This window comes from Pelmatolapia mariae, linkage group LG1 (genome assembly GCF_036321145.2).
Source record: "Pelmatolapia mariae isolate MD_Pm_ZW linkage group LG1, Pm_UMD_F_2, whole genome shotgun sequence".
Lineage (NCBI taxonomy): Eukaryota > Metazoa > Chordata > Actinopteri > Cichliformes > Cichlidae > Pelmatolapia > Pelmatolapia mariae.
Window position 1 is genome coordinate 26,723,017 of NC_086227.1, and position 13,157 is coordinate 26,736,173.

A 13,157-nucleotide genomic window follows, 5' to 3' on the forward strand; every position below is an offset into this window, starting at 1 on the left:
TAACACACTATTAACTGGTCATTATGAATTTAACTCTTTCTAAGTCAAACTGATATAAAGATAACTGAAGAAAAGGCAGAAAGATTTAAATGTTTTGAGAAGAGGCCATGTAGGAAAAATATAGAAAAAACCTTCTGAGGACAAACAGAAGATGCTGGCCATGGCACGGGAATTTTTTCTAGACTAAAAGGTTTGGATCTCCTAAAGTGTCAATCTCAGCGTAAATTGTTCGATATGGATCCTGCATATTTTGGGTTTTTGTTTTTTGAACTGATGACATTATTTCATCTCTGAATTGTGTGCATTATCAGTATATGGAGTTGTTACATTTTTTTTCTATTGCTCTCTTTATCTTTTTGATCATGACAAAAAAGGTTATTTTTTTAAGTAAACAACATCATCAAACTTGACTGAATAACAAATTATATCCAGTATTCAATAATATCTTAGTACATTTTGTGTTGGTTGGAAAAAGAGCCTATGGCACCTGCTGTATAACTGATGACTAATATTTATAACACAAAAATGTAAATTCGAAGTGTACCTCTGAGCTTCTTCCTCTTCCTCCCTGCGCCTCCTTTCCTCCTCTTGTCGTTTCCTCTCTTCTTCCTTCCTCCTCCTCTCCTCTTCTTGCTCCTTCTTTCGCATGAGCTCACGCCGTTTGTCTTCTTTTATGCTGCGCAGTTTCTCCAGTGCAGCCTGCTGATTTATTTGGCTCTCTCTCAGTTCCTGGTGTAAACAAAGATAGTTCACATAATTACTATCAGTCTGAAAGATAAATGGCTGAATTAAAGGATGCGAGATGGACATGGGCACAGTCTAAGGCCTATAAACAAACAGCATCAAACACCTGACTAAATATTATGCAGGCGGGCATGAGAAAAAGTAGAAAAGAAAGAGATAAATTAGGGTACCAAAACACAAGATACAACAAGGCAAGAACAATAATGAGACCTAAAGCAAAAACCTTTAGTAAGTAGAAGAGGTTACGGAGGCAGGCCAGCAGAGAGAGGAGAGCCTGGAGTATTGACTCCTCAGCACCCACATACTGAAAAGGGGAATGAGATGGGCGAATGGGAAGAGAGGAAAGGATCCAGTGTAGGGAAGAGCAGAAATGTCCAGAAGACGAGGAAAAAGAGGAATCAAAGTTTAAGATGTCGTATCAGATGGCAAAGTAGGAAGTATGGCAGGGAAGGAGAAAGACAAAAAAGGCCTCAAGGGCCAGGAAGCAATATTAGTGATCAGCTGTAAAGGACACAGTTTAATATGCAATTTGCCCTTAACTGATCAAGGATGGAAACCATCCTACACATTCCAGAAGAACTGTAAGAAGACATTAACGATTGTTCCCTGACACGGCTGCCATGAACCTCAACAACTGCAAAAACAAGCATTCAGCATTTTCTCATGAGAGTTTTCTAAGGCTGTTTTCACACCTGCAGTGTTTAGTCCGTTTAAATTCAACATAACTCGGTACCACACACATGCAAAGAACACAAACTGTACCTACTAGCTGTAAAATAAACTAGGGGCTTGCTTAGTTTATTAGCCACAAGACCAGAACACAGCACCTTCTACCTGTATTTACTTTGTTGCTCCTGCCCCACACGCATCTGGCCAATAAGCAGACTGAAGTAGTGACAGATTCCTACCTGCATGTCTTTGTTATACTGGTCCATTTCTGCTAGTTTGGCAGCCGTCTCTTTCTCCAGAACTTCCAGCTGTTCTCGCAGTTTCATACACGTCCCCTTTTTCTCCGTCATGCTCACTTTTAGGGTGGACATTGTCGATGCTACAAGCAGATAAAATACAGTCACTGCGGTAACTGGTGGTACATCTATCAGACAACAATCCATAAATTGTTTGCATTTACTTCTTCTGGTTGCATGTATTAAGTAACTATAATTACAACAAGTATAATGAAAAGCGTGATAATTAAAATGAGTCAATTTGCCATATAAGAGGTGTTCTTTTCATTTTATTTTCCATTTTTCTATGATTGATGGTCCAAAGCTTGGCATGTTAATTTTTCACTACTAACCTGGCAGGTTATTCAGAGACATATTTTTCAGCTTTTCAGTCAGTCTTTTCTGCTCTGGAGTCAAGTGGGACAACTTTCTCTGGAACTCCTAACGGATAAAAAACAAGAAAAAAATAAATAAATAAATGCATCACTGGAGGGGGGCGGAGTTTCAAAAAAGATTAACAGACACACACCCTCTCAATAAAGCAATATTCATATACATAGGTAAACTACTAAACAACTATCCTTGCTACTTTCAGCACTAAATGTCATAATATTATAATGTTATAGAAATACACAAGGAACTGAATGAAACTCAGAAATGATCTCAGAAAAAAAATGGGGAAGAAAAAGCACAGACCTCAATTTGTTTCTGCAGATTGTTAATATCCTGCTGGCGTGCCTCCTTCCTTTGATTGTTAAGATCAAGCTCAGTCTTCTGAAGTTTTTTCTTGTTCTGAAAGTCACGCAGGCGGTCAGAGATCTGACGGTGCTTGTCACCCTAAAAGAGGTAGAGACAGAAGAACAGAGAGGAGATAAACCCTCAGCTTAAAAAACCTCCACAACATGTAGACAGAAAGTATTTTTGCTCTATGTTGGACTGAGATGTCTCCTCAGCACTCACCACTGCCTCCAACTCCAACTCCAGGCTCCTCTTCTTAGCTTTCAGTTTGGTGATTTCATCCTGCTCCTGTTCCTTCTTTAACTGGAGCTCTCCTTTCCTCCTCCTCTCCCACTCCTCTTTTCTCTGACGCTCGAGCTCCCGCTGTGCAGCCTAGAATAAACGGACACACAGAAGTTAAGTACACCATGCATCACTGCGAACAAACCAACTCATTCAGTGATGTTCACCTCACCTCTTTTCTCTCTATCTCCCTCTGCCGTTCTTCCTCTTTCTGTCTCTCCAGCTCTCTTTGGAGCTCGAGCCTCCTCTCCTCCTCTTTCCTCCTTCTCTCTTCAGTCTCCCGAGCCTCCTTCTCTCTCCTTTCTCGCTCTTCTTTCTCTTTCTGAGCACGCCGCTCCTGCTCCCTCCTCTCAGCCTCCAGTAGGGCCTGTCGTCTTTTCTCCAACTCCGCATTCCCTCGTTCCAAGTTTGCTTTGAATTTATCTTCAAATGATACTGAAAAAAAAGTAGGAAGACATGACTGATCACTGTACTTTTCATGTAACATTAAGAAAAGAATTGTGAACATGTATGTGACTAAATACTGATTATTTATTTGAGATCATGTCTTAAAAAAAAATTGTGAATGATTTTTATAAGATTTGGAGGATTAGCATTTAACAATGTCCAAACATTCCAGTTGCTACTTGTATTTTCTTTTTCATTTTCTTTTGTATTTTTGGTAGTCAATCTATGCACTACATGGGAAAAACACAGACGAGCTGCAAGTTTTGTAACTCATCTTATTTGAAGTCCATAGTAGTGAACCAAGGAAACAGAGAGAGGAAAAAAAAGAGGGTAAAAGCTGAGATGGTTTACATGTGAAATGCAGTTACGGAAAAACAAGAAGAGGGGAAACTCAAACTACACCCATTATATTAGTATTTCTCTTCTGTGGAACCAGCTTCCAGTTTGGATTCGGGAGACAGACACTATCTCTACTTTTAAGATTAGGCTTAAAACTTTCCTTTTTGCTAAAGCATATAGTTAGGGCTGGACCAGGTGACCCTGAATCCTCCCTTAGTTATGCTGCAATAGACGTAGGCTGCCGGGGATTCCCATGATGCATTGAGTTTTTCCTTTCCAGTCACCTTCTCACTCACTATGTGTTAATAGACCTCTCTGCATCGAATCATATCTGTTATTAATCTCTGTCTCTCGTCCACAGCATGTCTTTCATCCTGTTTTCCTTCTTTCACCCCAACCGGTCGCAGCAGATGGCCGCCCCTCCCTGAGCCTGGTTCTGCCGGAGGTTTCTTCCTGTTAAAAGGGAGTTTTTCCTTCCCACTGTCGCCAAAGTGCTTGCTCATAGGGGGTCATATGATATGATTGTTGGGTTTTTCTCTGTATTTATTATTGTGCGATCTACTGTACAATATAAAGCGCCTTGAGGCGACTTTTGTTGTGATTTGGCGCTGTATAAATAAAATTGAATTGAATTGAAAATGTTCAAAAAAATAAAATAAATATCTATGATCCATAGCTGCTGGCTGCACATGAACCCTCAGTTTAAAAAGGCTGCTGCCTGTGTGAGTTGGTTGTGTTTATTGGTAGTACTGACTGTTCATTTTTGGTTTCTGTGGAGGTTCAATTTCCAAGTCATCAATCAGGGAAGAGCTGAGGCCATTCGTGGCACTCCTGCAATACAGATTTCAATCAGTTTCTTTGAAAATACAGCATGCAACATCACTCACATAATAACAAGGTTTTGTGCAAAAAACCTTAAGTCAAGCATTTATATATAGAGAATGTTGGAGAGGTTTTGGTCAAGCAGAACATGTGTGTCCACATACCTCTGTGAGGGTGGTACCAGCTCAGTTGGCAGTGTTAATGGCAGTGGTTGACCGCTCTTTGCCAAATCCACGAGGTGCATTGCCAGAATAAACTCCTCCGCTTGTAGCTTGCCATCTTTATCCACATCTGCTAAATTCCTGCAGGAAATTTGCAAGTTGGACTTTTATAAGACATAATGTACACTTATCAGACTTAAATGCAGCAGAATAATATTCATGTGCAAAAATATTGTTACTCAGGAATATTTGGACCTCATATTTACAATTACAACATCAATATTACAGCTATTGGACTTGCTGCTTAAAAATGCTTCTAGCTGCTCTGACATAACCAGACTAGGTGTTGAAGCACAAGATGTATGATCATATAAAACTAACTCAACTAAATTCAATAAAAACAATTAACAGTTATTGCATTAAGTAGCTAACTGTAGAAAGCATGTCCATTTGATTTGATAAATCCTGCTGTATTCAGTTGCATAAAAATATTTTAGAACAAAAGAAAAACAAACAAACAAAAAACCCAACAAATTTATTGTCAGAAGTTTTAACCCATTTTAACAAGTAATAGATACTGGGAACAGCATTCTTAAAAAAACAAAAAACAATTACTTCCTTAATAATGAAAGAGGTATTGTGATAATGCTACAACTGAATGACCTTTCGTACTTCTGGCTGCCAAACCTGACTGTAGTAATCAAAAGACATGTTCAGACACACCAAAATACACACATAATCCTACCAGATGGAGGCCAGTTGTATTTTTGTCAGCATCGTACTTTCCATCACACCCTTCACTTGCAGACCTGGTAAGAAGAGGAACAAATGTCAGAGCTGTGGAGCACAGAGGTGTGGGGGGTGTGGAAGAAGAAAGAAGTGGTGTGTGTGAAATGGTACAGTGTCTGATGATATATGAATTAATCTACATATAAGGTGTGGTGACGACAGGAAGCAGTTGCAACACCATAACCCATTTTTCCTAGAGTGACATTGTACAAAGTTTCAAAATTCTAAAAGCAGATGACGGTAAACAGTCTGTGACAGCATGAAAACACTTAGCATTTTACAAAGGTCTACAAGGACACAAAACTTGAAGGAATAAAAGAAGCCCTTTGTGTAATTTTGTTACCATACAGACTGCATAATAAAAGTCAAGTTGCATTACTAAGAAAATTGGAAAAAAAAAATCTGACCTTCATTGTCATTTCAATAAATCTTTGTTTTGTCATAAGAACAGGTTTTACAAGGTTTGCAGAACAAAAGGACAAACAAATACTTGACTGTGTGCATGTGTGTGTTGAGAAACACTGTGACTGAACACACCCGCTACTATAGCCTCCACTACTTACTGAAGGCTACCTAAAGGTTGATACAGAGAAAAAAAGAGAGGGAGGAAAATGAAGTCATCAGTGACTGTCTCCACACCTAAATTCCATAAATAGTTTGGTCTTATAGAACCTATACAGTGAGCATACACATAAATGCATTATACCAGTGAGGTATCCAATCATCTGTTTATCCAAGCTGTTGAACTGCTGTCTGTATTTAAGTCTGGAAGCATGTGGCACAGCCCAGTCACTGGGAACAGCATTCATGGGGGACATCACAGATGGGGTTGAAGAACCGGAGCTGAAAAACAATACACCAAATGTTTACGTTTGTACGCATAATGGCCCTTTCCCATTAATACCTACTCAGCTTGACTCAACTCGATTTCTGAAATTTTATTTTTCTGACATATAACAACGCGGCCAGAAGTCCTGTGATGTCATTTGTATGCAACACGGAGCGAATTTTTGTGAGTAGTCGCTTTTGACACCATTGACTCGGCAGTCAGTGGCAGGCAGTCTGTTGATGTCACATTTTCGGGTAGACTCAGATCACTTGGGACCCCGGTTGAGTAGTTACTAAAAAAGTACCTAGAACCAAGTTCTAACACTTAATGGAAACCCTACAGACCCAGTAGAGATGAGCAAGTACTAGTTGAAAAGGGCTAAAAGAAACTGACAAGGTAAACAAGTCAGAGGTTGCCCAGACATGCTTACATATAGATGCAGGTCTTACCTGGCAGATCCCAGGTCTAGCAGTGTTGGGGCCATGTTTATACCAGCAGGAGAAGAGGCGCGTCCAAGCGGAGAGGCGTAAGAGGTCGCAGATAGAGGTAGGCCTGAAGCAGAGACACACACACGCGTTAATCATATTTCAACAATAGGGCACAAAATGTTAATTCACACACTTAACCACAATTACAAAATGTGATGTTCTTTTTTCACTTGGTGGAAAAGTTGAGCGTTCTGTCTTTACAGTTTTCTTAAATGGCAGAGGCCTTATATTAATATACTGTGATCACTGTTGTAACCTTGTCAAGGACAGGGAGGCCATTTGTATGGAGATGAGACAGAAACCTGACTCTGCAAAACAGGACAGGAGCCATTCCATTTTCCTGGTTTTCCCTTAAAATACCCAGAACTGCTTCATCGTCAGCAAATATACAGTATTTAATATGAGAGAACAGCCAGCATTTCTCCTCAGCAGTTTTCATGCTACAACAAACAGCTGATAAGCATCAAGAAAGCAATAACCAAAAAGACAAACAAGAGCTGTCTAACAGATCGCACCTAAGTCAAAGGTGAACATTCCCTCCATAACATGCATTATTCGAGTCCCCCAACCAAAAGGATATCTAGTTTCTGATTAGTATGAAGTATTTTCTTAAGAGCATCGACGTGATGCAAAATTTGTGGATCTAGATCTAGTTTCAAGTGGACTCCAAAACTTAAGCACTACCAAGCTGCTTGGGCCAAACTCCAATCCTGGTAAGGTTTGCATACAAATCCTGCGCACTATTAGCTAATGCAAGTTTATCATGTTCAAAAGCTGGCAGAATATTTAATACACTCTTTTCCAAATGTACTAATCTTTAAAAAAAACAACAACAACAACAAAAAACAAACAAAGTTGTTCAAGTTGTTGGACAAAAACTTCTCTTAAAACAGAAATACTTTGAAAATCTTCAGAACAAAGTTCTCCTTTAGGGTGCTTCGTGGACTTGCTTCTTTAGTTAGTTTTCAGCCGTGACAACCTGATCAACTAGCATGATAAACATTGATCAGATAACACAAAGCGCTATGATAACCTGGAATATTTAAAGTGTAGCATATTTAATAATATCCTAATAGATTTCCTGTTAGAGGTCTCTCAGATACAAGATGAAAAAGACAAAAATGACAGCTAACTGATTAATGGAAAAGAGAATTACACATACCAGTATTCAAACCTCCAGAAGAAATTGGCTGGAGGAGACCCATGGTGCCATTTGGTACTGTGGTATTTCCCATAGTTGGAACCAGGGGCATGGGGGCAGTGGGCATCATTAGTGGGTTCATTCCTGATGATGAAGGAACCATTGGGGTGAGGCCCGTCATTGGTGTCATAGGTGACACGGCCATAGGAGTCAACATCGCAAGGTTTGTTCCATGCATCATAGAGCCAATTCCTATGACACAATTAGATACACCATTTTTGATCACTGTGACTAAATGCATGCATGGAAACAATCAGTCAGACACAGTTTAGATTAGTCTAAGTGCTCCAAAATCTTTGAATGGAGGATTCTTCATAAAAAAAAAAAATCATATTTTCGCTTCTACCTAGGAGCCATAGCAGCTCGTTCTTTCCTGTTTTTGTAGGCCATGTCCATTAAAAGAAAACTCCACATATTTGCAAATAGTAAAATGTTAATTTTCTAACAAACTCACATTCACTGCTATAGTGTACGATGTAATAATAATATCGTACCATAGGCAGGGTTGGTGGGGTTATTCATGGTGGGAGCACGCACTGGAGGCTGCTTCATGATGATTGGAAGCGATGAGGGAAGTGGTGTACCCGTAAGTTTTAGCTTTATAAGCTTCATAGCAACAGAAAACTCCAGCCGGTCCATCTTTCCATCTTTATTCATATCGGCCAGGTTCCTGGGAGACAGAACACAGAACATAAGCAAGGAAACGGTGATGGGTTCCCAGGAAGATCCTCTCAAGCACAGCATCTTATCCACTGTGAGTCTGTGTTTCTCTCACCATATATCAGCCAACACTGATGCAGGCAGCCCTGACTGAAGGAAAAGCTTCTTTGCTTGGTCTCCTATAAAAAGACAGAGGGAAGAAAACAAAAAAGTGTCAGTTTACAAGTATGAGGTTGTACATCACTATCTGGACTTTATCAACATTTATATGCATCTTGCCAGTTGTTTAATGTTTAGCACTGCATAGGCAACTGAAGACACAAATTTAAAAAATACAGAGGCACTGCAGTCACGTAGCTCCAGATTCCTTAAGATAACGATGCCTCTAAACCTGTTTTTTTCCTTTTAGGATGTTGCAGGGCAGACTGAGATGGTCCACAGGCCGGTTCTGGTCCTCGGGCCACATGTTTTCATTAATAAAGCACTTATCAACCTTATTGGTGCTACAAAGAGCTTTACAATGTTTTCTACTTCCATACACAGGCACTGGCATGCCATCTGAAGGAACCTAGTATTCAATGTCTTGCACCAGGACACTTCAGCATGGGGAGGGGCTGGGGATTAGGGATACCAACTGAGCCACAGGCATTTGCAATTTCCAGTTTCATCATGATAAAATAGCACTCTGAAAACCGGCATCCAGTCACTGTGTGAATCATGGACAAACAGCATGTTTAAATGTCTGTACCTGTGACGTAGCCCATTGTCGGGGAGAGGGAGTCAAACATCTGATCATGTTTGTCCCTCTCCTCTGGGGAGATCGCCCACACACTTGGACCACCTGAGGGGGGAAAGGAAATGTAAAGTTTCAGACATAGCCAGTGAGATTAAATAATACCAGGCAAATAAGACCCCAAGAAGTAGCAGGTTTAATTTTTTTTTTTTTTTCAGCTAATTCATCGGATATTCAGTTCACTTCACAAGATCACAAAGGCGTAAAAAAGGAAACAGGAAGACAGGTGCACACACACAGACCAACTGACACAGATAATAAAGTACCATGAGGCCAGCCTCAGCAGCAGCCAGACACTGGGAATCCACCAGTATTGAAAAAGTGATAATGAAGCTCAATTTTCACTTTGTTAAGTGCAAAACAAGAGACTTTTACTGCTCTTCACCAAGGCTGTTTACTCCACGATATATCAACAACACCAACATACTAATCTGGGTAGTTTAGTCCTGTCACTGAAGCTATCAGTAAACCTAGTGGGTTTTAAAAAAAAGAAAGAAAGAAAGAAAGAAAGAAAAGATATGGACCAGACTTCAAAATTAGCACAACTGTGTCAAACTATAAAGAAGCTGGTCAAGAATATGTACACAAACGCAGGCCAAACACAACCCAGCAATTATCACTAAAACTAGCCTTATGTTGGCCTCAGCAGCTCTGCAGAGCCACATTCACACACCCCTCTTTCTTTCTTTCATTCTCCACACACAGATTTAACACTGTCCTTTATACACACAAAACGCAGTGGTCTTACCATTCATTTTCGCAGGTGGAGAGCTCCCAGTGACGTCCTCAGCTACTGCTCACAGCCATCTGCAAAACACACATAATCACGGTCCAGTCATCAGTCAATACTGCAGCTAAGAGAGGACAGTACTGTCATAGAGAGCAGGGAGATAAAAAGGCAGAGAGAGGCACAGAGACAGACCATGTAGAGAGAGAGAGAGATTCTGGTCGGTCAGCAGAGTCAAACAGGGCTTCTCCTGTTCACTTTGGCCGCATCCCAAATCTTTTCAACCACATGGACTTTTTTCAGTACTATCAACACTGACGTCGTAGCGGCCAGAGTGCAATACATGCTACTACAAAAGCTAAATCGACACACACTTATTTACATTTACTGTGTCCAGGAATACAAACCCCTGTTCAGTTCTGTTTGATCAGCTAATGTAGACTGAACAAAGGATCTACAGTCCTTTGGTGTTAAACAGACACCACTTCTTCAAAAAACTGCCCACGTTTGATGTACAGATGTTATGCTTTGTTCATGTTTATTCCCCAGTGTGATGCAAACACCATCAAGTTATTATTATAGACACAAAGTTTTTGTTCAACTGTAGTCCATGATAGGACTACTTAATTATAGCAAATGTTACAATTACAACTAGTTACATATTGAAGAAAGGTTTTTGTAGACTCTTGAAAAATCTGTAAGTTTCACAATACAAGAATCAATCCTGTTAGGATATTTCCAGCTCTCTATTTTCTAAAGCTTATGTGGGTCCAGGTCATGAAGGCAACAGTCTAATCAAAGGATAGCATTAGTTGAAATATGACAGTGAAAGACACCTTACCACAGGGGTGGGTAATTAATTTTTAAAGTTAATATCCACCAGGAATGAGTTTATCCTCTACAACGGTGCGAGCTTCTCGTGTGACCCCTGGGGAAAATTACCCAGTCCTGCCTTAGAGCTTTACCTAGACAACCACAAAATGAACTCCACTGGTTACCAGTATTCAGCAACAAACCAAAGCTCAACAAGCAAACTGTTTCCTGTGTGAACGCCCTTTAAGACTAAGCCCAGATGTTGTTTTGCTGCTTATACACTTTCAGTCTTTGTCTACAATTTGTAGCTATAGGTAAGATTACGATATTTCCATCTAGAGTAAAGTTGTAGCTCAACATTCAACTGTTGAAAATGAGAAAAGACAAGCTACTACACTAAAGCGACAAACCAATACTCTTAATGACTTTAAACCTGCCTTCCTGTTAGCAGTGACTATGACTCTTTCTCTCTCTATCTCATCAGGCTTTGAAACCGCTCTTGTTGAGTCATGCACTTGCAAACAAAGTGTGGGAATTGGCCTATTGTTGCATAAACCTGTTTTATGTAGTAGGAGGCTCAGCTTCTTCTTGAAGGTTGGGGTTTATAAGTTTCAAGTAATTGCATGTGATTGTGTGATCAGGCAGGTCTATCCCAGTACTTTGGTCCAGACTAAAATATTATTATATAGGGACAGTGCACAGGGGTTGATTGTAATGTAAATAACAGGGTAAATGTAGCAGACTCTCTGTCTCATGTATCACATATGAACTTGTTGACAGAAGCCAGTAAGTAGCTTTATGCTGGGTTGGAGATATAGTTATAGGTCTTATCTGTGGCTGCTGTAGCACTCTTCCTGTTAAATGATCATTACAACATGCACAAGAGAACAGAATTGTTTAGATCTGAAACAGTTGTCAATGCCGTGTGAACTTATTTATACAACCATTAATAACAGGAGTAATGCAACACTGAATACAGATCTAATCTTTAACTATCCGACTGGTACATCAACAATTCAACATCTTTAGAATGACAGCTTTCCCTGTTATCATCACTCTGCCATCGGCCGCTCAGATTCACATGATGAACGTGGAGGAGGAAAAGCAGGAGAGAAATTCTAATCATTCCGCTCAGCACATCCTGCCTAACCTACGAACACAAGCATTTCCTTAACCAACATCAGTTGACAGGAAGTGATCACAGATCTTGGCAGAGAGGCAGCTTTTAATGTCCTTAAAAATAAGCGTGAGAGCTGTGGTTGAAACTGACACAGTATTCCAGATTAAAGAGTCATTTATAGCTGATTACTGACATATTTGGTGACAAGAAGCCTGTGCATGAGAATATGAATGAGGGAGAGAAAAAAAACAGAAAGAAAGTGCCTGGCTGACGCTCTTACAAGGGCAGAGAATAACAAGAGAGGGCTAATCTACTGCCTGCCATCTGTCACTCTCCCTCTCACCTTCCTTTCCCGAGTCAGACCATACTCTTATTCGATATCTCTGATCATCCATTCTTTCCTCTGCTTCGCCCATCTATTTTGCTAGCTGTTTAGATGGAGAGCATCAAATACAATCATACTAGTTTTAAATGAATTTAGAGCATATCATTGTACTCTCTATATTACCATCAGCAGTGACAATGGACAGTTTGGTTGTTCCTTTTAAGAAATGTACTTACTTATGGAGGTATTTGAAAGCCACTGACACTGAAGTCATGGAATCTAATGTCTGGTAATCCAACACTGCAGGAATCTGAATGAATAAGTGAAAGAAAGCAGCAGACTGTTGGCTTTAAGGTTTACTGTTTCCAGAGTGAGCAAGTAGTCTGACTTTCCTCACAGGGCGGCTGCCTGACCAACTGACCGACTGAACGTCGGACTTGGCTAGCACAAAGGAGTGACCTCAGTGGCAGAGTCAGCTTTGCAAACTTCATGCAAATACCTTCTGGAGTCGCCCTCCACATAAACACACACTGCCTCAGTAGAAGCCTTGTGCTGCTAAATGAATACCTCTGACCCACCATTTGCATAGACTCCCCCAAGGTAAAATCAGAGTGAAGATCAACAACCAGAGCTCCACCTAACTTAAAAACTAACCTCATCTATACTTAACCAGTGATACAGAACCTTTTAAAAACATCTAAAAACAAGTAGGAAAAGGAAAAGCAAAACAGATTCTAAGCTAGATGCACGGTTTTGATACAACTGAATCGCTCTATCACTATGGTTGACAGGAGACAGCTGCCTTGTAGATGGAATGTGCCATTACTGCAAGCAAGCGAAATAACTCACCTAGAAGCCATGTGCTGATAGTTATCAAATACGAAAAGCAGAAAAATGCACCTCTAACTACATTTAGGAGACAGGCAGGCAGATAC

The 13,157-nt window shown here is 40.2% G+C and overlaps 1 protein-coding gene across 1 annotated transcript in view; it reads right to left on the reverse strand.

The window, feature by feature from the left end:
- Positions 1 to 13,157, reverse strand: part of itsn2b (intersectin 2b) — a 33,945-nt gene that overhangs the window by 16,136 nt on the left and 4,652 nt on the right. Inside the window, exons 2-17 of the mRNA XM_063477392.2 lie at positions 9,986 to 10,044; positions 9,193 to 9,285; positions 8,560 to 8,623; positions 8,279 to 8,454; positions 7,746 to 7,976; positions 6,545 to 6,647; positions 5,973 to 6,109; positions 5,223 to 5,286; positions 4,481 to 4,618; positions 4,249 to 4,325; positions 2,881 to 3,143; positions 2,649 to 2,798; positions 2,385 to 2,525; positions 2,042 to 2,129; positions 1,653 to 1,792; positions 545 to 729 (exon numbers count right to left, since the gene is read on the reverse strand). Coding sequence (XP_063333462.1) covers positions 545 to 729; positions 1,653 to 1,792; positions 2,042 to 2,129; positions 2,385 to 2,525; positions 2,649 to 2,798; positions 2,881 to 3,143; positions 4,249 to 4,325; positions 4,481 to 4,618; positions 5,223 to 5,286; positions 5,973 to 6,109; positions 6,545 to 6,647; positions 7,746 to 7,976; positions 8,279 to 8,454; positions 8,560 to 8,623; positions 9,193 to 9,285; positions 9,986 to 9,992 — 2,057 coding nt within the window. The 5' untranslated portion in view covers positions 9,993 to 10,044. The remainder of the gene's footprint in view (positions 1 to 544; positions 730 to 1,652; positions 1,793 to 2,041; positions 2,130 to 2,384; positions 2,526 to 2,648; positions 2,799 to 2,880; positions 3,144 to 4,248; positions 4,326 to 4,480; positions 4,619 to 5,222; positions 5,287 to 5,972; positions 6,110 to 6,544; positions 6,648 to 7,745; positions 7,977 to 8,278; positions 8,455 to 8,559; positions 8,624 to 9,192; positions 9,286 to 9,985; positions 10,045 to 13,157) is intronic.